Source organism: Monodon monoceros, unplaced genomic scaffold (genome assembly GCF_005190385.1).
Source record: "Monodon monoceros isolate NGI ecotype Baffin Bay Population unplaced genomic scaffold, NGI_Narwhal_1 Super_Scaffold_18, whole genome shotgun sequence".
Classification (NCBI taxonomy): domain Eukaryota; kingdom Metazoa; phylum Chordata; class Mammalia; order Artiodactyla; family Monodontidae; genus Monodon; species Monodon monoceros.
In genome coordinates this window covers 69,851,479-69,875,435 of record NW_021703774.1, presented here as the reverse complement: position 1 = coordinate 69,875,435, position 23,957 = coordinate 69,851,479, and the positions used below count along the sequence as shown (strand labels likewise).

At 52.8% G+C, this 23,957-nt stretch overlaps 3 protein-coding genes across 9 annotated transcripts; all 3 read right to left on the bottom strand.

The window, feature by feature from the left end:
• Nucleotides 1–2,149: 2,149 nt before the first annotated feature.
• FAM189B (family with sequence similarity 189 member B) lies at nt 2,150–8,092 on the bottom strand. Of its 3 annotated transcripts, XM_029229813.1 has the most exons (12): nt 7,266–7,490; nt 7,013–7,069; nt 6,704–6,814; nt 6,477–6,596; nt 6,203–6,310; nt 5,477–5,649; nt 5,247–5,346; nt 4,842–4,911; nt 4,032–4,577; nt 3,366–3,434; nt 3,002–3,255; nt 2,172–2,911 (listed from the first exon to the last, which is right to left on the bottom strand). In XM_029229813.1, the coding sequence occupies exons 1-12, from the start codon at nt 7,488–7,490 to the stop codon at nt 2,738–2,740; spliced, it is 2,007 nt and encodes a 668-aa protein (XP_029085646.1). In that variant the 3' UTR covers nt 2,172–2,737. The 3 variants fall into 3 exon arrangements, with proteins under 3 accessions (XP_029085649.1, XP_029085646.1, XP_029085647.1); XM_029229814.1 differs by lacking the exon at nt 7,013–7,069 and having other exon boundaries at nt 5,477–5,652; XM_029229816.1 differs by lacking the exons at nt 6,477–6,596; nt 6,704–6,814; nt 7,013–7,069 and having other exon boundaries at nt 2,150–2,911; nt 7,266–8,092.
• Nucleotides 8,093–8,597: 505 nt separating this feature from the next.
• On the bottom strand, nt 8,598–13,451 carry SCAMP3 (secretory carrier membrane protein 3). Its single transcript, XM_029228959.1, has 9 exons — nt 12,773–13,451; nt 12,361–12,438; nt 11,583–11,705; nt 11,376–11,496; nt 10,801–10,929; nt 10,196–10,355; nt 9,985–10,086; nt 9,342–9,459; nt 8,598–9,063 (listed from the first exon to the last, which is right to left on the bottom strand). The coding sequence occupies exons 1-9, from the start codon at nt 12,836–12,838 to the stop codon at nt 8,917–8,919; spliced, it is 1,044 nt and encodes a 347-aa protein (XP_029084792.1). The 5' UTR covers nt 12,839–13,451; the 3' UTR covers nt 8,598–8,916.
• Nucleotides 13,452–13,506: 55 nt separating this feature from the next.
• CLK2 (CDC like kinase 2) lies at nt 13,507–22,885 on the bottom strand. Of its 5 annotated transcripts, none has more exons than XM_029228955.1 (13): nt 22,557–22,879; nt 20,789–20,958; nt 19,826–20,054; nt 19,049–19,133; nt 18,629–18,695; nt 18,337–18,453; nt 17,358–17,524; nt 16,041–16,135; nt 15,283–15,412; nt 15,096–15,178; nt 14,859–14,938; nt 14,581–14,671; nt 13,507–14,045 (listed from the first exon to the last, which is right to left on the bottom strand). In XM_029228955.1, the coding sequence occupies exons 2-13, from the start codon at nt 20,956–20,958 to the stop codon at nt 13,860–13,862; spliced, it is 1,500 nt and encodes a 499-aa protein (XP_029084788.1). In that variant the 5' UTR covers nt 22,557–22,879; the 3' UTR covers nt 13,507–13,859. The 5 variants fall into 5 exon arrangements, with proteins under 5 accessions (XP_029084788.1, XP_029084787.1, XP_029084791.1 ...); XM_029228954.1 differs by having other exon boundaries at nt 19,049–19,136; nt 22,557–22,854; XM_029228957.1 differs by having other exon boundaries at nt 13,513–14,045; nt 19,826–20,051.
• Between the last annotated feature and the right edge of the window lie 1,072 nt (nt 22,886–23,957).

Here is a 23,957-nt window from a genome sequence, read left to right as displayed (position 1 = left end):
GTTGTGCTGGGGACGGACTGTTTTCGCTGACCAGCCGTAGCCCTAATAGGGCGCAAGCGTATCTGGGGGTCTATTCGGAAAGAGGGCGCGGGAAGGGAGAAGCGCGCATGCGCCTCGTTTTACACTCGCCAGCACACTCTAAGGGTTGGGGGAGATTGAAGATGGATTCTTGAACTTCCTCCTTTGGGAGCCTCAGGATAGGGAACATTCAGTGCCCAGAAATTGCCCCGTTGGGAATCCCAATCTCCAATCCCTGCTACCTCATTTTGTCGTTCTGGCTGCGCCCTAACTCTCCCTCCCTGAAGCTGGGTTGTTATGATGGTGAATTATTCAAGAAGCCTTGCAGCCAGACGCCATCTATGGGCAGTGCCTCTCCCTACCCGCTTCCTCTCTTGTAGGGCCCCACGGCTATCCCCAAAGTCATAGGGTCTCCAAGCTGTTTACAAGGCCCCACTCTGCCTTTTAATAACTTAATGAGTTTGTTGAGGACCTACTAAGTGTTAGATCCAGTGCGATGAGCAAGCCCCTGCTCTCAGGAGCTTGCATTCTGTGGGACGACACAGAAAACAAAAACAAGGTAATTTTGGATAGTGACAGGTGTTCAAAACAAGGCGGTATGATAGAATGGGGAGTGCTCAACAAAAACGTGAGAATGGAACTAAGACCCGAATTAGGTGAAAGCAACAGATATAGGACATCGAGTTTCGTGTTGGTGAAGAGCTAGCTCGTGCAAAGGCCCTTGTGCAACGCAGTTTGGCTGAAGCAGAGTGGACCAGGTTGTACCTGACCATAGTTTCATAAAGAGTTTGGAGATTATTCTAAATACAGTGGAAAGCCAGTACATTTAGGCAGAACTTTAATATGACATGATTTCTTATCACTGTGCTGAGTGGAGAATGGATTGTAGGAAGAATGGAAATAGATCAAGAGGTTGGGAGAGAGGGTGATGACTAGGGCTAGGTAGCTGGTGAGACATGGATGAATTCAGGGTAGGATCAGATGTGTTGGATGAGGGGAAAGAAGAAATGAGGGTGATTCCCAAGCTTATGGAAGGTGCAGCTAGGTGAGTAATGGTGCCACTTATTGAGATGGGGGTGTTGGAAGAGGAACAGGTGCTGGGGTGGGAATCAAGAGTTCCTTTGTGGCCATCTTGAGTCTGAGAGGCCCATTAAATATCCAAGCAAAGATGTCAAATTGGAGGTTGGAGCTCACGGAGAGGTAAAGGAGAGAGTTATCCACGAACACATAGATGGCCTTTAAAGCCATGGATCTTGATAGGGCCACTTACAGACTGGAGGTAGAAAAAAGAAGAGGGCCAAGGGAAGCGCCCTGGAGCCCGCCAGCGTTAAGCAGTTGGGCAGAGGTGTGAACTCTGACAAATGATACCAAGACAGTAAAGTAGGAGAAAAATTAGGAGAGTATGATGTTTTCAAAGACAAGAAAGGGAAAAATTCAAGAGGAAAGATGCTGATTATCTGGGTTAAATGCTTCTTAGAGTTCAAGTGAAATGCAGGCAGCGAATTGGCCAGTGGGTCTAACTTTTTTGCTTACTGAAAAATTTGTCAAGAGCAGTGCCTGGGGGCTTCCCTGGTGGTGCAGTGGATAAGAATCTGCCTGCCAACGCAGAGGACACAGGTTCAATCCCTGGTCCAGGAAGATCCCACATGCCGCGAAGCAACTTAGCCCGTGCGCCACAATTACTGAGCCTGCACTCTAGAGCCTGCGAGCAACAACTATTGAAGCCCGCGTGCCACAACTATTGAAGCCCGCGTGCCTAGAGCCCGTTCTCTGCAACAAGAGAAGCCACTGCAATCAGAAGCCTGGGCACCGCAACAAAGAGTAGCCCCCGCTCGCTGCAACTAGAGAAAGCCCATGTGCAGCAGCGAAGACCCAACACAGCCAAAAATAAATAAATAAAATTAAAATTAAAAAGAAAAAGAGCAGTGCCTGGGGAGAGGTAGGGGAAGGAGCCTGATGGGAATGGGCGAGGAGAGAATGCATGTTCAAGAGTGGAAGGAAGGAAGAGAAAAAACGTTTGGCTATGAAAAGGGGCAGAGATATTGTGTGGTAGCTGGAAATAGATATCAGCGTCTTGCGAGTTTTCATAACTATGAGAGATGCTAGAATAAATTTCAATGGTGACAAAGGATGAACCAGAAGAGAAGGGAAAATTGAAATTTATTGAAGCCTTACTTAGTGTGTTAAGAGCTTTACAAACTTTCGTCCTCACAATGTTTTATGGATCAGGCAATTGAGGTTAAATAACTTGCCCAAGATCATGCAGCTAAAGGTGGCAGAGCTGAGAGGCCACCCAGATTTTTCTGACCCTTCATGCCTCATCATCCCATTGCACAGGCATACAGCCCCTTGTGCTTGAACAACCGGGACATGCCTTTGCCCTGGCCACAGGGCCCATGGTGAATCAGAGAGAGTTACTCTCGTGCTGGAGGAACAGGACTTTATTTTCCTCCTCCAACTCTCTAAGCAGGGGCATCTCTCCGCACAGCCTGAACACCCATGCAGCGCAGGACAGAAGGTCTCCCCAGGCTGGAGGGGCAGAGGCAAGCAGCAGGAGCCCCTAGAGGTAGGAGGGAAAGGGATACTTCTGGGGGTGTTCAGCAGGTTTCTTTTTGTGTCAGCCAGTGCAAGGGGGTGCTGGAGGCTGCTGGTCCCAACCAGCTGGTGCCTGTGGCCCCAGCATTCATCTGGATCTGTTCAGTGTGGGAAGATGCCCAGGTCAGAGCCCAGTCTCCTGGCTGCCCCCATTGAGGCTGAGGCTGTGGGGGCGGGTGCCGCGCTCCAGCCTGCGGCCAGACAGGAGGCGTCTCAGGGAGGAGCCGGAGCTGAGGTCGCCGCAGCTGCGAAGGTGGAGGCTCTCTCGGCCTGGCCGGCCCCATGGGCTCCGGGGCACCTAGGTGGGGCCACAGGAAAGAGCATCAGTGTGGTCCCACCTGAAACACCAGGCTTTCCTGGGTGTCTTCCCTGGATCCCCTCACTCTACCTGCTTATGTCCATGGGCTCCATTCCCATTGGGGTCTGGGGCCTTCCTAGACATCTGGAGGAAACGAGTGACCAAGACGCGGCCTGGCCAGCTGCCCTTCAGGTCCCCCAGGGAGTGGGCAGGTGCAGGGCCTGAGGGCAGGGGGACCTTCTGGAAGGTGGGCACAGGGTGCCGTTTCTCGGCTGAGCGGGCACGTAGCAACTTCGGGGAAGGGCAACGGGCTAGACGGAAGAGGCAGGCTTCAGAGCAGAGCCCTGGAGACACAGAGAGAGGGAGAGGGAGAGTGGGTGGAATGGGAGGTGCAGAAAAGGCCAGGCATTACTCCCCTACCCACTGCTCCCTGGGCACCAACCATATGCCTCACCTGTATCTGCAGAGGAAATGGAAGCAGCTTCTTCCTCAAGCACTTTGGTATAAAGGTCCCTGAATTCAGCTGAGAAGGAAGAGAGAGACAGGGACTGAGTGGGAGTGCTCAGTAGATGCGCCCTCCAATCTCACGGCCCTCCTGAGAACTCAAGCCCAGCTTCCACACCCCATTCCCAACCAAGGGGGCATCATCTCTGCTCAGGTCCACCAGCAACTAGATGGTACGATCCACCAAATCAGGGACTAAGGCACTATCGTGCCCTGCTGCAGCCTCTCCAGTACCTGGCACATAATGGTAATGACAAACACTTTCTGTGCCAGGGCTAAGCACTTGACCTGCATCTCGCCTCAGTAACTCCACAGCACCTATGGTGAGGTACTGTTATTATACCTGTTTTACAGGTGAAAAGCTGAGGCTTGGAGAGGGTAGGTAACTAGCCCAAGCTGGGAACTGTGAGACTGCGTTCCAAAAACCAAATCCTCTTCTTTTAGCCACTAAGCTATTGATGTATTTCTAGGAGGTGACATAAGAAGTGTCTACTGCAGGAGTGAATTCACCCATTCTTCCTCCCCAGGGACCTCAACAGTGTCCCAAATCCCGGTGGGTATCACTGGCCCTCTAACTCCCAGTGCCTGCCCTCTCCTGAACCTTGTGGCGGCTCACCGGTGTCGCTGGAGGTGGTGATGCCCGGGTCACTGTGGGACCGTGGCAGCAGCAGCGGTGGTCGGGGAGCCGGCTGAGGAGGCCGGTGCCCCGGTGGGGTGAGGGAACCTGAGCTATCGCTGAAGCGGCGAGCCGGGGCTCGGGGGGGAGGGGCTGCAGCTGGCCGGCTGCCTCCCCGGGGGACCCGCCGCCTCAGCTCGGGGAAGCAGGGTCCCACCCAAGGCGGCCAGCCCTCCAGCCGGTGGCAGCTTCGGGCAGCTGCGGGGGCACCCAGCGGGGGTGGGGCCTCGGGGGCAGAGCAGGAATAGGAGCGGGCAGCTCTCGGGGGCCGCCGGGGCAGGGGGCTGTCCTCAAAGGGGCCCCGCAGGCCGCAGTCCAGGCTGAGGCAGTAGCCGGCGCGGCTGCGCTGAATAGAGCGGAAGAGCACGTAGTCAACGGAGCGCACGGAGCCCTGCAGCTCCAGCAGGCACGAGTCCTCCGACGGGCTGGAGCCCCCGGGGAGGTCACCGATGGCTGACAGCACCAGAGACCCGCTGTCCATGGACACTGTGGGTGGTAGGGGCTGCCGGGTAACACCAGCCTGGCCGGGCCCAGGCGGTTCCTCTTTTCTCAGGCCCAGTCTCTTGCGGGCCATCCTGCCTCCAGTTTTATCTCAGAGGAGACAACTAAGCCCAGGTTTGCAAGAAGCCCCAGCCCTCATTTGTCCCTCAACCACCAACCCGGTCTCATCTCTCCCCCTCTGCCCCCCACACCCAGCTCTGCTATCCCAGGCATCCCAGACCTTGTCCACCCTCCCCACTTTCTGCTCACCATCTACAATGGAGGCCACTCGCTCACAGATGCAGGAGCCATCATGAAGCTGAGGATCAAACAGAGTGGCCTGCAGAAGACACAAGGGTCAAGGGTCGAGCCCTACACACTGATTAGGCCATCCCACAGGCTGGACAGAGCTCTGGAGACCTAGATTCCAGTCCAGCTTTGTCACTTTGTTCAAGTCACTTATGTGGGCCTCAGTTTCCACATCTGTAAAATGGAAATCATAGTTCTTACCCCACCCACCTCTCCAAGCTCTCAGGCAGATCAAAGATGACAGCGAATGTGCTAGTGCTATAAAGATCATGAGAACTAGTATAATCTTTATCCAGTGACAGCAGCTCACCCAGCTTTTCAGGCTCTATTTCTGACTCCCCAGCCCACACCAAACCCTGCTCTCACCTGGCTGTCTCCTCGTAGCCCCATGACGGCCTCATAAGAAGGGGGGCAATCAGTAGGATACAGGGGCACCGGGCTGTCCATGGAGCCATTGTAGGTGATGCTGGCAGGATGAGGGAGAGGGTCAAAGCCTGGGAAAGAACTCCTATTCCAAAAAGATCCCTCCCCACCAATCCCCGGCCTCAGCCCCAGTCGCCTTCCTTAGTTTCCCCACAGATTCCACCTGGCCTCACCTCTGTGCATCTGTTTCTGAGCTGCAGGTGTACTCTGGGGGATAGTAGGGCGGCGGGGGCACAGGCGGTACAAATTCCTCCAAGTCCAGCATGGTGTGTAGGAGAGGGGCTGGGGGCGAGGATGTACAGCCCAGAGGCCCCAGAGGGCCTGAGACTGAGTGCTCAGGGGCCAACTGCTGGGGAGCAAGCAAGTCAGCAAACTTGGTTTCTGGGAATACAGCTCCTTGGCTCCCAAACTCCTCTCTCGTCTACATTTTCTGGCCCCACCCCCTCCAAGAAGCTCAGTTCTGGCCCCTTTGCCAAACCAGTTCCTCCTCTAACCCTGCCCCAGCCGAGGACCTTCAGCTTTTACCCTGCCCATGTAGAAAGTCCTCCTCTACATGGACCTTTCTGCACTCAGAATCACTATCTGTCCTCTGTCCCACCAGAACATCAACCCATTATCCCCACCCCCATCTAAGACCTTCCTGACTCCGCCCAACTTTTAGTGCCACTCTTCCATGCCCCCAGACCAGCATCACGTACTTCTCTTACTCCCTGTCATTTCCCTCCTCACCCTCCTTTGGACCCCCTAAATATCCCTGCAACAGACATGCCTAACAGGTGACCCGCAGCCCCTGGTGCTCAAAAGCCAGCGCTGTAACCATCACCCCTCAAGCCCAATCCCAGCACACACACCCTGCCCGCATCCTACCTTCTCAGCCTTGACCCCGGCTCCCCACTCACCGTGTGCACAAGGTCCAGGGAGAAGATTTGGATGCAGCAAACAATAGCAGAGAGAGTACAGATTATGGCGGCACAAACCGTGAGCCCACAGACGCTAAAGAGCAAGTTCTGGGGAAGGCAAGAGAGAGAGAGGGATGTGAGAGGAGCCTGGGGTGGAGTAAATCCCACATACTCGGGGCCTGTGAGGACTCCAGGAGGAGGCAGAAGGGGGAGAACCAGGAAGATGGCGGGAGAGGAAGGAATGGCGGAGGTGGGGGGGCGGGTGCATGCTCACCTTGAGGGCCCCTCGGGCTTCATCACAGGTGGAGTTAGGGGCAACTTTCAGTTCCTGCCCTGACTCTGGACAGGGCCGCAGTAGAGGAACAGGAGGGCAGCACACACAGACCTTTCCGTCCTGAGTGGGAATGGAGAGGGTGAGGCAGCCTGAATCAGGACAAGCCCAGGTTGTCCTGCGCACCTCCCCCAACCAGCACTCTCAGGCTCTCTTTCCTCAAATCTCACCAAGATGCATTCTTGGAAGTCTCGGGCCAGCTGAGCGTTTTTACAGGAGAGAACAGAGCCAGCCATGCTGAGCATGACACAGAGCACCGAAAGCAAGGAGAAGAAGGAAATCTGGGGGAAACAGGGCACAGACTCAGGGCTGGGACCCCAAGAGTACCCTCTACCGCAGATGGAGCCACCCTCCTTCACAGACATTTGTGCCTGGACAGCGTGAATGGGAGAGTCAATTCCCTTTTCGAGGGCATAAATAGGCATCCCCTCAGGTGCTAGGCACCTGCCTCCCCGTGGGCATCAGACCCTGGCACCTACCACTAGAGTGAACGGCCGCTTCCAAGACACAATGCCAACCACCCCGGAAAACGCCAGCTGGGGATAGAGTGGGCACAGGCTCAGCCTGACAGGGGAGGCACAGAGTGAGCCCCTCACCACAGGGTGCACCCAGCTCTGTAAGGAGGAGGAGGACCAGGAGAGGGAGGAGAGGCCAGGATTTGGACTGGCAGCTGGTGTGGAGGGGTGGGGCCCGAGGAGCCTCCCCCACCCAACAACTGTGCACCCAACTCACCGAGAATCCAGCCCAAGACGGGCAGGATCTCTTGACGCTCTCGGTGGTGGTGACAGATGAGGCCACCATGCTGAAGGTGACCACCAGGATGCCCAGGAGCACCTGAGCCAGCCCCAGCGTGAGCAGAGCCTGCAGCCAGGGTCGGTGGAGGCGGAGGTGGGTAAGGCCCCGGGTGCTGGGCCGGCTAGTCAGCGAGCGGCTGGAATCACTAGGCGAGGGCATCATGCCTGCCGCCCGGTTGCCTGAGCCTCGCTCGGCCCCCGCTGACGCTTGGGAGCATCTCAGAGGCGCCCGAGGCCCCGTCTTTCCTCCTCTCCACCCCCCTCGCTCTAGACCCCACCCCCTGGCTGGGTCCCCTGGGGCATGGCCCAGGGACTCCAGCTGAGGAGGGGGTCAAGGGAGGGGCGTCACGGAGGGGCCCCGGAGTGCTCCCTCCCCACCACGGGCACTGGACGGGCACCGTGCCCGGGACGGCGATGAGGACGCGGGGGCACCGGCTCATCGCATCTCCCTAGAGAAGAGAGGCGCCGAGAAGGGCCGGTCCGGGAGTGAAGAGAGGGCGGCGGTCCGGAACCCAGGGAAGAGTGGGAAGGGTGAAGGCGAGAAGGATGGGAAAGAAGTCTAGAGAAGAGGGGAGAGGCGGCGTGACTCTAGAGGCGCGGTCGGTGTGCCCTCAGTGTCCAGTGGGATCCGAGGCTGCCTGGTGGGGAGAGGCTGCGGCGGCGCCGCCGCCTCCTGGGTCGCCAGCCCCGCTCCCCTCCCCACCACACCCCCGCTCCCCCAGCTCGGCTGCAGCAGGTCCGGGATTGGAGGCGGGGGATGGGGATGGGGATGGATGGTGCGGGAGGAGGGGCATGGTGCGAGGGCCAGCGCGGCGCACCCCGGGAGTTGTAGTCCCCACCAGAGACCCTGTGGGAGGGAGAGGGAGAAGGGGAGAGAGAGGGAGGGAGGGAGCAGGAGGCAGGGTTGCAGGGCGAGCTGGCCGCCAGAGCTAACAACCCTTTCGGCTCCCCCTTGAGCTCCACCCAGCCTCTCAGGCCCCTCGGCCTGCTGTGTTCCCAGGAGAAGTTGCAGCTTCTTCCCTGTCATTAATGGAGAAAGGTAGGGAGCTAGGCTCCCTGGCAGCTCCGCGATTCCACCCCAACCGTGGACTTCCCTCCCTCTTCCTGCGCCTGCCATCGGGCGCTGCTGTCCCACCCCCGAGAGCTCTCCATTTACACTAAGGCCAGGTCAGACCTTCCCTCTGGAGTCCACATTCTGCTTCCATTCTAGTCTCCTCCACTTTCTCTTCCATGAGGCCTAGTTCCCATTAAAATTCCGGAAACGGCGTGATTTGTGTTCCAGTTCCACTTTCTTTTTATTTAAATAACCGAAGCAACAGCCTTGGCACAGCAGAAGGAATCTGGGTTGGGGTGTGTAGAGGTGGCAGCAGTGTGGCCTGATTGGGGGAAGGGGAGTGGGAGGGAAGCAGTGACTGGGTCACACTGGGCTCCCCACACCCTTAAGTCAGGTTCAGCAGTCATGGCTGTGGGACTGGGGGCACTATAGTGAAGACATCAAGTAGTGACGTCTCATCAAGTCCCAGAGACCTCAGGGATGGGGGCTAGGTCACCTCCCCTAAGTGGCAGGGCCAGGGCATCCCAGTTAGGGGTCACGGTGCCCGGAAGGCATTTTCGGCAGCCCCAGCGGCTGCATTGGCAGCTGCGGTTCGCACCGCAGGGTTGGAGAAGACACCAGCTGCAAATTCTTGCTGGGCTTTCTGAAAGCTGGCACCTGTGCGGCGGTACAAGGAGTGGATCTGCAAGTAGAGGCACAGACTTTACAGCACGTTCTGGCCGCTGTTACCCCACTCCAATCTAACGCCATCACCACCACTCACCAGCCTGCAGCTCCAGCTTTTCCCTCGTGGCTCCCTACCAACCCACACCCACACATACCCCACAACACCCGCCTCCCAGGTCCATTAGCTGACAACCCATCCGTCAGCCTGGCCCTCCTCAGTTGCTCCTGAATGTTCCACCCATGCCCCTAGGGACACATGATCTCACTCTCCTGGCCCCATCTACAGCCCCTCACCCGCTTTAGCATCACAATTCCCAGCACGGCAATGCCAGTGAAGAACAGGGCAACCAGCAGCATGAGCACAGCTACAGCTGTGTTGGCCTTCAGCACCACCAGAGCAGAGATCCAGCCACTGTAAAGAGGGGAAAGTATGTGGAAGTGAAAAGGGGCTGCTCACAGCTGGGTCTCTGTCCCCCCAGCTTCTCTGCTGGTTATGTCTTCCCACCAGGGGCCGGTTTCCTGTCAGTCTGGCAGCTTGCCATGCACTGCAATCCCAAACTACACCTACTCTCTTCACAGTTTAATCCCAGCTTCTGAACGATCAGCTCCCAGCTCTCCAAGATCTTCCAGACATCCTCACTCCAAACAGACCTTTCTATTGAGGATTCTTCCTCTTCTCCAACCATGGTTACACATGTCTCCTCCAGGAAGCCTCTTCAGATTGACCACAGCCATCTTTCCCTTAATCTATGTCTGTTGAGAGTTGTGTCTGGGCTCTCTGTCATGGAGGACATCTTGTCTCTCTGGTTAAATTAGCACCTCCCAAGGATAAAAACCTCATTTCCTTTTTCTGAACAACTCCTATGCCAGTACCTAAGGCTGACTTGGTCTACAGGAGTGGGAGGAAGGGGTTAAGGTAGATGGCAGCCTCACAGACCTGAACCCCCAACCTGGGATGCCAATGGCCTGGAGGACAAACAGGACATCCTGGACGAAGAAAATGAAGAAGAAAACGAAGAAATTGAATGAACTGTCACTCCTGCAAAGAGGAAGAAAGGGAAGTGTAGGCAAAGAATTAGGGTTGGAGAAGCAGAATGGGACCCATCCAAGTCCCCTCCCTTTCCACCATCCCCACTCCCCCTTCTTACCGGAAAGCCTTATACATGGGGCGGTACCAACAGACGAAGGAGCAGGGGGTGAAAAGGAGGATCCAAAGGATAGAGAGCCCAAAGCCTGAGCCATTGCTGGTCTCCACACAGAAGCTGGCCAGGCAGGCAAGAAAATTCAGGAGAAGAGCCAGAGTGCTGCCTAAGGGTTAGAGGAACAGGATGATGGGTCAGTGAAAGCTCCCTTCCCTAGAAGCCCACCCCACAGCCCTCACCAAATGTGGCCGACTAAGGAGAGGAAGGCGGCTTCTGCCTTCACAGGATCCTCAGCAGGGGAGACAGAACTAGCAAATCTCAATCATGTGTGATCCCCTTGGCAAAGACATTTAAAGGATTCAGAATACATTTATGCATAAGGACAGGGGGAAGGGGGAGAGGGCAAGAACATACATTTGCTAGAAGGCTGGAGAATAAGTTCTAAATACTACAAAAGGAGTAATCCAGGAAGATTCCTGGAGAAATGAGCCTTAAACTCAAATGCTGAGGATAGGTGAAGTGTCTAGTTCTGGGTGAGTGGGCTCCAGGAAAAGAAAGACGTACAAGTTACTACCTGTACTTTTCCTTCAAAAAGGCTTCTCACTACTCACACATCCAGAGGTAGTACATGGTGGATACTGTCTTCTGAAATTCTTGGGGGATCTCCATGGAGATATCCTGGAAAAAGCAGGGCTGAACTGGGCAAAAAGAAGGTAGAGGGGGCCAATTGTTCTGTCGAGCTGTAAGGCACAAAAAGAGCAGGAGGATCTCACAAGTGAGACAGAGACCAACAAATCACTCCCCCTTCCTTTCACCTCCAGGTCCTCTCTTCTGTTTCCAATTTGAGGGTTCAAAGAAACAAGGGCAAGTAGCAAAAGTTATATTAATACTGAGTGTTTATTATGACTTACAACTTCTAAGCACTGTGCCCAGCATTTTGTATAGATGACTTTGTTTAACCCTCATAACAATCCTGTCAAACAGGTACAAACATTATTCTCATTTTACAAGTGAGGAAACTGAGGCACTCAAGATTAAATAACTTGCCTAAGAGCTCACCCTTAATAAGACATAGCACCCAAATTCAAACTCAGCAGTCTGGCTCCAGTGCCCATGCTCTGAGGTCCTTTTTTGAGACTTCGAACCTGTCAGATGCCCTCCCCAACCCTATCAAGGATCCACTTACTAGCTGTGCCCCCGAGGGCAGCATGCTGGAGTTCTCGCTCCCTCCGGTCCAACTCCTCTGCCTTCCGGTTGAGCTCCTCCTGCTTCTTTAGCAGCTCAGCTGTGGCTGCTGCAGCTGAAGCCTGACCAGTATGAGCAGAGGGCAATGTGAGTCCTGAACCCCAGGGCTGGCCCCTTTCCTCAGCCCCTACACATACACCCCCTTTACCTGGGTGCTGTAGGAGCCATAGTTCTTGGGTTCTGTGGGGCTGAGCTTTCTTGAAGACTGCAAAGGGGGAGCTGAGGGTGGAGCTATCGGAACAGGGGCAGGAGGCTCATAGCTTGGTGGTGGCTGTTGAGTTTGGAAAAAACCTTAGGGATCATCTAGTCCTTCATAACACAGGAATCTAGAGTTTACCTGAATACCTTTAGACCTAGAACTCATTACCTAAGGTGGCAGCCCCTCCCCCAGTTGTTAGAAAGCTAGTTCTTGTGTTTGTATCAGAGAACTCTTTTACAACCTGCAGCAGCCCTCATAACCCCTCACATCGAGTTCCTTACCCAGGACTCAAAGCACTAATCTACTGTATCAACCTCCTTAAACTTTTAAAAACTCTTACCTTTTTCTATTGCAGTAAGACAAACAGGTCTAGTCTTCTTCAATCCTTGTTTTCTAACTGTATACCTAAACATAGTGTGTTTTCTCCACAACTCCAACCGGCCCCATCCCTTTTTTTCTTCAAAAAAGGCTCCCCAGACAGGGTCTTCATCAGGCCCTGCCAGACTCTAGGTCCTCCCAAGACTGACATTTAGAGCTCAAACCGATGGATCCTTGGCCTTAGTGTCTTTAGAAGGATTAGGCATCCCATGGCAGACTGGCCTCTCTCAGGGAGCTAAGATCACGGTGTTTCTTCCTTTGCGTGCAAAAACGTCCCCTATACCCCAACAAAGTGGGCCTGTTAGCATACCCTACCCTTCCTCGCCCACCCATGCTCCCAGAATCTCACCTCCCGGGTTTCAAAAGGGTTGTAGACGTCAAGCGTGGCATGGTGCGTGCTGGGTCGGTGCTGGATCACAGCTGGGTCCTGTGGGCAAAGATCTGGGGCTCAGCTGGCACCTGGTACCTCTGGGGTAACTCACAGGGGCCTCTTCTCAATTGCTGTGGCTCCAAGGACTGCAGCTTGGGGGCCACGCTGTTGTCCCCATATTTGCCCCCAATCCTTCACGCCACACTGCTAGTACCAGCTCCTTAAGGGGCAGGGCCCGCCCCCTCAGGATGCTCACTGGTTTGGAGTAGTCGTCACTCCCACGTGGCGGCCCTTCCTCGGATCAAATGTCACGAACGGGAATACAAGTTAGCCCGACCCTCTAGACTCGAGAAATCACCCCAGCTGCCCCAAAGAGGCCGGCGCAAGTCACCTGAAAGGGATTGTCAAGCTCGCCGGGCTCGGCAAAGGGGTTTCCACCGTCTCTGCTTTGAGCCATGTTTGCAACTTCGGCTTGGGCCGCCCCCTGCCCTCCACGCCCCTGCCGCGGCAGTGGCGGCGGCAGTGGCTCTCAGAGCTCCCTCCGCTCCTCTCGGTCCGCCCCGCTTCTCTGTGCACGGATTGGCTTTACACACCGGAAGGGTCACAAGGATCCCCGCAGCAGCAGGAGGGCTGCGCCTGCGTCTCGGTCAAAGGCAAAGAAGGAAGTGCCCCACGTGACACCTCTAACTCAGTCTCGGTCGCCAAGTACCGCCCCTTCCCCACGTGACTTCCCTCAATTAACGAACTACACCTCCCAGCAGGCCTCGCGTCAGAATCCCGGTCCCTCCTAGTCTTCCGAGACATACGACCGGGGTCTTCCGACCGGTGGTGGTAGTCTCCCAGGAGCCCAGTTGAGCAAATTTTTTTATCTGGATTTCTGGCTCTATCCTGGGGCCCAGCCTAAGAGCTACAGTAATCAAACCTCCTTCCCAAACTATATCATTCCAGGTAACCCTTCTCACCGTCAAGAAATGTTACCCACCCATCATTCTCCTCCCGAGACAAACTGGACAGGTAAACTGGTAACCTGACTACAGTTAACTTTAGAGGATAAGATGGGGCTCCCTTCGTTGCCAATCTTCTCATCCCTCCACCCCAGCACCCCCAAACCTCAAATTCCAGGGATGGGGGTCAGATGAAGCACGTCATTTTATTTCACAAAGACTGTACAAAATTCCTTATAAAACATGGGATAGATGCCATCTGGTTACCTCATTCTGCCCCCATCCAACTCATCTGTGAAGGGGCAAGTGAGGGTGGGAAGAGTGTGAGATGGAATAGCATTATGTACAAGGCAGGGGTTGAAGCGATAGGTCCAAGTTCTTTCATATTTACACTATTTCACATATTCACAGGTACATAGGGAGCCAGTAGGAAGAAGTGGGCTCCGGCTCTGTTCTCTTGTATAAAAAAGCACCAGTGTCCTGGACTGGACACCCACTGCTGTTAGAGTGGCAGAGGGGCCCAGGGCCTGATCGTCACCGACTGATATCCCGACTGGAGTCCCACAACTTGGCGTTAGGTGGCTCAGCCCGAAGGCGGGCGAAGAAAGGGTGTTGAAGGGCTTCGCCCAAGGTCAGCCGCTTAGCAGGTTCATACTCTAGCATGCTTTCAATCAGATCGAAGAGCTGGTGGTGTTCCTCTGCCTCTGAGGTCAGATACCGCTGGTGGTGGAGGGCAGGAAAAAGGTGAGGCACGATGCCTTACAAACCCTGCGTTCTTCAAGGCCCTAGATTTCAATCCTGAAGGACCACAGCTCTGCTTGCTACCATTATGAATGACCACACCGTGACCATTTCTGATGTCACAGCTCACCCTACCTTCCCACTAGCACAATTATTCCTTCATACTCTTTGAAAGTTCTACTTGTATATCCTTGTCAACTTCATGAATCTTCTTTAGCTCGTCAATAAAATGTAACCTCTTCAAAGGTAGTTTATTCTTTTTTGCCTGACCTAAAGAATCCAGGACATTGCTTTCATCTCTGGTTGGCTCAAGAAAAACATGGCTGTCTAACCTCATTCCCTCCATAAAACCACTCCCTCTTATCTCTCTTCTATCAACAAAAGATGTCTTCTTTCAGTTTTCCTCCCCTTCTTTCCTAACCCTCTGCTTGTGAAATGCATTCCAGGGGCAAAACACCTTAAGAAGGAAGTGACCTCTGGGTGGTGGGCACAATTTATTCCCAGGCCGGCTCACCCGAAGTGGTTTGCAGTTTTCTCGAACGTAGCGCCCAGCTGATGTGTTCTCATCCCAATCGAGGCGACCCCGATAAAAATATTTCTGCTTCCTAGAGGGGAAGGGGGAAGTTGAGGAATCAGGAGGTTCCTCTTGTTGTGGGATGATTCCCTTATTCCCTCATCTCAAGAGTAGCTGAGGGGAGGGCAGGTGTCAAAGAAAAAAGAAAATGATGTGATAGAGACCAATTTTGCGGAGAGAAAAGGCAAAGGGTTAAGTCCCTCCCACTCGAGGTTCACCTTGTCTTTCGGATCATCCGGGAAGGGATAGGACCCAAGATCCTTTCCATCATGGCTAGATGTTCTCTGTTGTCATGGGTCTGGGAAACAAAGACAGAACTGAGCATGGGACCGAGAGGGGATGCTGAGGTCTAGCCGCCAAGAAGATAAGCAATGTGGAGTGAGCAGGCAGCTCCTCAGCAGACAAGGAAATTAGGTAGAATACCTAGTGGTCACATAAAACACCCCACCACTTACTTGGAAGAGGGTGAAGCCAACATAGTATTCGAAGATGATGCAGCCTATACTCCACACATCACAAGGCTGAGACCAGCCCAACTCTGGGTAGGAATGGGAAGGAAAAGGTACTATGAGGCTCAGGGGGCCCTATCCTCACCACCACACCCCCTCACATACTTGGACAACCTTGTCCTTCCCCCCTTACCGAGAATGACCTCCGGTGCTCGGTAATGGCGGGTGGAGACAATGGTACTATGGTGCTCATGGTCAAAGGTGGCACTGCCAAAGTCTACCACCCGCACAGCTGTGCTCTTCACACTGCGCTCATCTCGCTTCTACGAGCAAAGCAGGAAGAACATGAACCTCTGCACCGAGACTGAGAATGAACAGACCGAGCTTCTACCACTATTCTCTAAAGTACTTCTGAGCCTTAAAAAAACAACTTTGACCTCCTGCCTGCTCTCACACATGCCTTCTGCTTTACAGCCGCCCCCACAGCCAGCAGACTACTTTAGGAGTGGGGGAGGAAGAAGATTTAGGAATAACTGGAATAGCATGCAAGTCTCTATGCATCTGAAGAGTATACCCAGGTGACTAGTGTACAGTATTTCTCAAAATATATAGCAGGTAGCAAAGTGAGGAATAGCTTCCTTAGCTGAGATCTCCATGATCTCCAGTTAGTCAGTGGAGATGAGCTTTCCTTACAGAAAGAAAAGGAAGCCCAAACCAAGAACCTTAAAAGCATTTTCACTCTACTGGGAAGTTAACTGAGGTTCTTTTTCCAAATTCTCTTCCAATTTAAGTCTTGTATCTCTCCCCTTCCATCTATTCTGGTACTGCAGTTTTACTCAGTCAGAGCCAGAGCAGAAAATGTGGGAGAAAGAAGTAAAAGGGAGGACAGAAAGGGCTAAGAGAAAGGCCACCTGTGCCCACTCGCCAAGGGGTGGACCCTGTCCATCTTACCTTCTCTAGGTTGTAGGTGAGTTCGTAGTCTGAATTCACAAACAAAATATTTTCAGGCTTGAGGTCCGTATGTGTCAGCTTGTTATCATGGAGGACTGCAGAGGAGAAGGCCAGGTCAGGGTTGGTCCAGGTGGCCAGAGCTAACTGGTACCAGCTGACCCCAGGCTTGGTCACCTATCTCAAAGCTGGTGAGAAGGCAGGTAAAGAAGCACTAAGCTGCTTTCTGCTCTACATCCAAATGAAATGCCTAGTCTAAGAAGCCCTGTACTTATTTTTGAATTTTATTTATTTTTTATACAGCAGGTTCTTATTAGTTATCTGTTTTATACACATTAGTGTATATATGTCAATCCCAATCTCCCAATTCATCCCACCACCACCACCCCTGCCACTTTCCCCCTTTGGTGTCCATACGTTTGTTCTCTACATCTGTGTCTCCATTTCTGCCCTGCAAACTGGTTCATCCGTACCATTTTCTAGATTCCACATATATGCATTAATATACAATATTTGTTTTTCTCCTTCTGACTTACTTCACTCTGTATGACAGTTTCTAGGTCCATCCATGTCAGAAGCCCTACACTTATTAACATCAGATATATATGTACTTCTCAACCAATGTATAAAGATGGCTTGCTACGGGTTGGTTTTTTTTTTTTTTTTTTTGCCACACCAAGTGACATGCGGGATCTTAGTTCCCCAACCAGGGATCGAACCCGCACCCCCTGCAGTGGAAGAATGGAGTCTTAACCACTGGACTGCCACGGAAGTCCCTATGGGTTGCATTTTTGCACTGACTTTGACATGTGTCTATCTGACTCCTGTGAATTCAACTCTGTGAAACTGTACTGTTATGAAGACTCAGGAGGAAGTATGTACTAGTCCCTACCTGGCCCCTTGGGTGCACTACTCCCTGCTCCCGCCTGGTTTGCTGGGAACAGAGAGCATTCTCAGCTCAGACAAATGTAAACCTCTAGCTCGAGGAATCTTTTTGTCTCTTTGTGCTTGCTGCCTGACTTCAACTTTCCCAAGGAAGGGGAATAAAGGAAAAAAGAGGTAATTAGGTGCTTTGACTTCAAACACTTTCTCTTCCAGCTCCTGCTAGGTTGAATGTGGAGTAAGAGTAATCAGTGATGGTAAGGACATCAGTGAAGGAGTTAAGTCAGAAGAGAAAGAGATGTCAACATGATAGTGAATAAAAGAGCTGCAGATAATTGAGTTGACTGTTTAGGGGCTTCAGCAGTGCACAACTGAGACAGAAGAGGTCCAATGGAGGGAGGGGCTGCCCCAGAGTCCACCTCGGCCCGCCCCACTCACACTTGACGGCCTGGCACAGCTGGAAGGCCATGTGGCGCACTTGGTGGATGGGGTAGGGCAGGTAGTTGTTGTCTTTGAGGAAATCGAAGGTGCTAAGGCCCAGAAGCTCAAAGGAGATACACATGTGGCCATGGTAGTCAAACCAGTCAAACATCTGGACACAGAGGCTGGGAAGAGAGATGGGGGAAGGGGGATGTCTGATGAGCTCCCATCTGCCCACCACCCCTCCAACAAAGAGGGACTGCATAGCTGTTGATTCCACATACTTGTATAAAAACATGCCAGCTATTATCACCAAGAAAATTCAGTTCAGCTACGCAATGGCCTTTCTGGCAGACCCAAGGAGAGAAGTACTACCTGTGAAACTTCAAACCATTTTCCTGCAACGTTTTAAATAGTTAAAAAAAGTTCTACTTGCTGAGGAGCTGCCAAGCGCCAGGCTTCAGTGTGGACCGTAAATTGTCAAACTGCCTCTTCTGCATTCTGACCCCAACTCCCGCTCCTGAAATTCACTCACCATCAGCCATCATTGGGCCCATGTTTATACCTACTTATGTCTTTGCTTAATACTCTTATTCTACATTTGGATTATGGAATGTGTGTGATCAGAAAAATTACACATAAATGTCTGTGGCTTCATTAGCATAGTTCTAGGTATTAAAAGCACAACTAATTTTTTGATGAAAATGTTGATTCTCAGTCTCAGGGCCATTTCCAGGGCATATCCCTACTGAGGCCATCTTGGGTCGGAGCCAAACTTCAGAGCAATCTAACTGCCCTGAAAACAAGGGGAAAGGATTAGAGAATGTCACAGACCCTCCCTTCCTGCCCTAATGTTCTACTACTCTAAGATGATGAACAAAAGATGGATGGATGAGAAGGTCTACAACTCCCCTGCCTGTCTAGTCCAGGTCGGGAAGGTTTTCCTGTGTAGGGGTGGAGCCTCTCAGACTCCCCACATACTCCTTCCCTCACTTACTTCTTGTTGTCAGGGTCCTTCTCATTGATTTTCTCCAGCACATTGATTTCAAGTCGAGCTGCTTCCTTGTACTTTTCCACATTTTTAATGATCTTCAGGGCAACTCGAGCTCCGCCCCTATAGGATGGCAGGAGAGGGTTTTGCTGGAATCTCAAGAACATCTCAGACTGAACAGGGCTGCCTGGGGATTAAGATATCCTACCTATGGTTCATTAGCAAAAAAGCCCCAGATAACCCTCACTATCTCTTTATGGCTACCAGGTGTGGAGTACAGAGGGGGGCTGACAGTTACCTGCGATGGTCAACACATTGTACAACTCGGCCGAAGGTCCCCTCTCCCAAGGTGCTTACAATTTCATCTGAAATGAAAAAGAGCAGGGTCGGGGAGAGGGAGGGAGAGAAGGTGGGGAATGAGCTGAGTTCGAAGAAAAAAGGGTACAGCAACCTGGGGTGAGGAGATGAAGGAAGGGGGAACAGATACAGATGGTCACAGGGGAAGAAAACCCCTGCATGATTCCCACCACCTTTAACCCAGGGGCCATGAGAGCTGGGAGTGGACAGCAGAGGTCAATTCTCAACAGCAACTCAAACCACCCAGATAAACAACACCACTGAGAAAAGGCAAAAGAGGCTGTGACTTGGGTTGGCTTGGGACGTTAGGATGGCTATGGGACCATTACAGGCTATAGGATTGTTACGATTTGGCTTGTACATCGCTCTTGTAGCCAGTCCCCGACGTGGTAGATGAGGTGGCCCTCAGCGTCGTCCTCTACACTCTTGGCTCTCCGGCTGCTGTGCTGCTGTCGGGGGGCGGGGGGGGTCGGAGCAAGCCAGGTGTCGGAGCGGGGGCCGGAGGGAGGCGGGGTGGGTGGTGGAGGGGTCACCGGTCACAGGCGCCCAGCCAGGGGGGACAGACGATGATGGGGGACAGTGGAAGGGAACACGTCAGATGCAGTAAGGCGGATCGGGGTGAGAAGAGAGAGCGGCGCGTAATCCCAAGTCCCCAAACCCAAAATGGGAACGGGGAGAGGCACGGGCAGAGCAGAGAAGTGGTGTCGTTGCCAATGTCACCCACAACCCCATGCTCTACACGATGCCCTTCCAGGCAGACACAGGTCTCCCCTTGCCCCCACCCAAGCCCACCTGCTGACGGGGCCATGGAGTCCATGGGGGAGAAAGGCAGTTCACAAGCAAGGTCCCCATTAGAAAGTGGAGGCCTTGGGGGGTGGAGGAGCTGCTCCCAACACAATAAGCCCAGCATGCCAGGGAGGGCACTGGGGTTCACAAATGCTCTGTGCCCATCAATCTCCAAAGCAGATTCCAGGGCCCTCCAAGAGTCGGAGAGCTTCCAAGAGAGTAGACAGACTCAGTGCCCACCTTAGTGTTCATGCCCCAAATGCTCAGATGAGAACAAGGATACTTCTCACTTACCAGGGTCCCAGAGGGCTGAAGAAGAGTGGGGAGAGGAAGGGCCTGGGCTGACACTCACCGAAGATGAGCGGCTGAATGTCCGGCTGCGCCGCCTCCGCCGTCTGTGCTTCCTACGGCTGCTGCGCTGGCTGCGGTAACTGCTGTTCTCCCGATGATATTCGTAGGAATGCCGGTAGTCTGTGTCATAGTAGGCTTCTCCCCGATCCCGGCTGTAGTCGTTGCGCCTGTAGCTGCCACAGTATCGCCGGTCATACGCCCTCCGGTCGGATGAATGATCATCATAGCTGCTGTTGGACAACAAACACCCATTAAGTGCATCTGTTCAGGCACCATGTAACAAGGTCCTCCCTCACCGAGGACAAGGTGTATCGCTAGAAAAGTTGCTCTCACACACTCAAGTCTCTCTGTGAGGACCAAGGCCCAGGGCAGTGAAGTAACTAAGCACAGAGGAGGATGTCCACACCTGCACATCACCAAAACCTCTGAAAACACCGGCAGAACAACTCCCTCTGAGGGCCTCCTCTTCCCCTCCAGTGATGTAATGGAATAAAGAGCCATTTCTTTTTTGAGCTATTCCTGACTGATATCCAGCTTTGCTCCAAACTATCCCTAACCCATCCCTCCCACTGAACATGCTGCTAAGTTATTAAAACCATGGAGGCCTTACTTTGTCTTGTCTATTAGCTCATTAGTTACCTCTAGGCCCTAGTCCTTTGCACTTGCTTTCCCTTTGTCTGGGACACTTCTCTCGTCTTTCAGACAAGCTTAGATGTCACATTCTCTGGGACGTTTTCCTTGAACTACACATCTTGCCGACCAAACCTGTTGGATGCTTCCTCAGCCCCTTACTATATACTTCCTCTACGATAAGACTCTTAACACCACAGTGTAAATGGGTTATTTTGTTATCCGTTTTGAGCATCACCTTCCACCAGCTACTTAGCTTGAAACCAATAAATCTTTGTTGAATAAACGAATAAGTGAGTGGGCCAAGTGTGAGTTTCTCTTCCTGAAGGCTCACCTCCGGGAACGGACATGGTAGCTGTCTTCTCGTCGGCGCCGCCGTGTCCGGTCACTGCTGCTTGACCAGGAGCGGCTTCTTCGTCTCTTATGCTTTCGGCTCCGATAGTGTTCGTGGTAACTCCCCCGGCTGCCTCTCTCTGAAGAGTGGTACCTTCGAGGATGAGGCATCTGGAAGGGAAGGAAAAGTAGCAATAGTGAGGCGAGTTCTGAGTTTTCAGAAGTCCCCTCCAAGGACTGGCTGCTCCAGAGATGCTAAGCTGCTTTCTGCTCTTCAATTTCTACTTTTTTTTTAACCATTCACAACTTCCTCAGTCTTCCTCTGTGCTTACAATTCCTCCTTAATGGAGTATATATATTCACCTACTAACTCTAGCTAAAAACTTTAGGAATCTTCCCCCCCACTCAGCTCATTGTTCTATTCTGATTTTCCTCAAACATGCCTTCATGAAGACATTCAGGTCTGGGCCACAGCTCATTACAGTTGAGACTGTGTAACTGAAGAAGACTGCAACAGTTCATCATTGGCTGGTATCTAGGATAGATCTGTGCCATGCTAAGTTCCTCATAACTCAACAAAATAATGCTTTACTACAGACTATTATCACAAATGCTTTACAATCATTAAAAGTGTATCTTATCTCCCCAAATAGGCCATCCATGTCCTGAAGGCAGGAATCCAGTTTCCCAGGTTTCTACATATAGTTGTATAAACCAAATATAAGCAAGTTACAGGGATCTGGGTCTGGCCCCTTGAACTATCTTAATCATTTCTCACATCACTGGCCAAATCCCCCTTGAGTGGTTTTAAATACATATGGCTCCAAGCTGCAGTCAACTTCCCATCCAGCCCCTCCCCTTTTGTGCTTACTAAGTACAGAATAACTGGTTTTTAATTAATATCAGCACCAGTTGGCTAAAAGCTGGCCACCTTCTGGTTATTGGAATTGGAATGGCATGGTGCACAAATCCTTTTTTTACTTCAAGGAAAGAATCAGAGGGTCATCACTGTCACAATCCAGGAAGATGAGAAGAGGAGGGCAGAAAGCAATTAAATAGGCCCAGGGACAGAAGTCTTGTTCGGTGGGGTAGGATTAGGTGTGGAAAAGGCATGACTCCAACATCTGGCTCCCATTCTGAGCTACTTCTCAAATTGAGGAGGGTGGCATTTGATTCATTCCTGGCCTAACAGGGCTTGTAGGAAACCAAGAAGATGCAAGCACAAGACTCTCCCAGGTAATCCAACCTTGCTTAGCACAGCCACACAAATGTCATCTCACCATATACATACTGCCACCAAAGTCCCTCACTGGCTGTCCTTCTCCATATTCCCCCAAGGATCTCCAGCCTGCAACCTTTCTCAACTTGTGCATCTTTTTTTCTCTTTCTCACTCAGAAATAACTCCTAGAGTAAAACTCTTTCCATATCCTCCAAGTGACACGGTGGTGTCTTTCCCCTCTCCGGTTTTGGTCCAACTTTGAGATTCTGCTCTTTCTCATCTCTGGAACCACTCCTATCCGTACTTCATCACCCCTTCTCCTACTTTGATCCCTCCCAACTTCCCCACCTGTCTTCCAGAATACATCTAGGGCAGGTCGACCTTCCATCTCATCTTCCTACTCCTCACCTCTGCCACTTTCCAGTTCTCAGCCCTCCCCCTCTCCTAATTTCGCCCAGACCCCTTGCCCCCAATCCAATCTTCTTCCCGCCCGCCCTGAGGTCGCCATCTTTCCGCGCGGCCCCGCGGCCCGCCAGCCCGCGCGCTCACCGTTCTGGCGGCGAGGCCCGTGCGCTTGTCCCACAGGAAGTCCGTGATGGCGGCGGCACTGAGGCCGGAGTCCCGGCACCCCCGCGGCGACGAAGTGCGGCTCCACCCCCCTAACCCGAGACCCTGGGACCTCCCGCCTAGTTCCCGGCCTCCGCTCCAGTCCCGCCCGCCCCGGCTCCGTCCCCGCCCCCAGGATCCGCTTGGCGCCGCTCGCACCGCCCCCGCCCGGGGCCCGATCCCAGCTCGGTCTCCGGCTCTGGCCTCTCCGATCCGCCGCCGCCACCGCGAGCGAGCACGTACGCACGCACGCACGCCCTGCGTCGCTTCCCAGCTACCCCTGGGCTCCGCCCCCAGGACCGCGCACGCCAGCGCGTCCTCGCGTAGCTCGCGGCAATCAGGCCGTGAGAGCGGAGGAGGTGCTAGGGCGGAAGTTCGTGGGGGCGGGGAGAGAGTTGTCGGGGATTACTAGGCCCGCGCCCCCCCCCCCCAGCCCCTCGTGTCCTTCCGTATCCTTCCTCGATCTTTACCTATTCCATGAGACTTCTGTGGTTTGTTTTGTTAGGTTTGGAGGTTGAAAAGAAGGGGTTGTTGTTTACGGAATGTCGCCGCTCCGCAAACCTTTTGAGACTTGGTGGTGAGGTGTGATTCTCAAGCATAGCCTGTGAAAATTCATTTCTTAAAACAGTTCGGCAACCTAACCACAGCAAAGAATGGCTCCCACCTTTCCTCTTGAGCAAAAGCTACGCACGTTTCGGGGTGGGTGGGGGAGCGGGGTATGGCCTTGGAGGAAAGGTTTGAGAAATGGAGGGGTGGAGAATCAGGTGCCAAAGAAAGGGAAAGTTTTTGAGAACCTTATGTTACGTACTTACACATGATATATGAGAAGTGTAAATTTACTGAATTAAAAAAAAGAGGAAAGTGAAGGACCTTGAGACAAACTGGGCAGAGTTAGAGACGCTACAAAAGGAATTGAGAAATAATAAGGGAAATGAAAAAAATAACCTGAGGATAACTATATTCAAGTAAAATATCTGAGGGAAGCCAGGATGGTGGATAATCAGATGGCCAGAAATGGTTTAGGAAGTTTCCTAAAATAGAAGAGGAAGAATAATTAAGGGGTGAAGAGGGCAGTGTAGTTCACTTGCTCTTCCATGAACACTTATTCATTCAACAAGCATTTACTAAGTGTTCACTATGTGTCCAGCATTGTGGCAGGCATAAGGCTTTTGTTCTTCACAGCTTCACAGTCTAACGCAGGGGTCCCCTCCCCAACCCTCGGGGCCATGGACCTGTCCTGTCAGTGGCCTGTTAGAAACCAGGCCACACGGCAGGAGGTGAGCGGCAGGAGGGGAGCAAGCAAAGCTTCATCTGCCACTCCCCATCGCTCCCCGTCGCTCTACT

Excerpts from the sequence above, each read along its gene's own strand:
- SCAMP3 (XM_029228959.1), bottom strand. The coding sequence starts at position 12,838 with ATGGCTCAAAGCAGAGACGGTGGAAACCCCTTTGCCGAGCCCGGCGAG. Across the intron at positions 10,087-10,195 it reads CCCATGTATAAGGCTTTCCG|GAGTGACAGTTCATTCAATT; the intron begins GTAAGAAGGGGG and ends TCCTCTTTGCAG. Across the intron at positions 9,460-9,984 it reads ATCCCAGGTTGGGGGTTCAG|TGGCTGGATCTCTGCTCTGG; the intron begins GTCTGTGAGGCT and ends CCCTCTTTACAG.
- CLK2 (XM_029228954.1), bottom strand. The coding sequence starts at position 20,958 with ATGCCTCATCCTCGAAGGTACCACTCTTCAGAGAGAGGCAGCCGGGGG. Across the intron at positions 20,055-20,788 it reads TACCATGTCCGTTCCCGGAG|CAGCTATGATGATCATTCAT; the intron begins GTGAGCCTTCAG and ends GTTGTCCAACAG. Across the intron at positions 14,672-14,858 it reads CGGATGATCCGAAAGACAAG|GAAGCAGAAATATTTTTATC; the intron begins GTGAACCTCGAG and ends CTTCCCCTCTAG.
- FAM189B (XM_029229813.1), bottom strand. The coding sequence starts at position 7,490 with ATGATGCCCTCGCCTAGTGATTCCAGCCGCTCGCTGACTAGCCGGCCC. Across the intron at positions 5,347-5,476 it reads TCAGAAACAGATGCACAGAG|CATCACCTACAATGGCTCCA; the intron begins GTGAGGCCAGGT and ends TCATCCTGCCAG. Across the intron at positions 4,578-4,841 it reads AGTGGCCTCCATTGTAGATG|TGTCCATGGACAGCGGGTCT; the intron begins GTGAGCAGAAAG and ends TACCACCCACAG.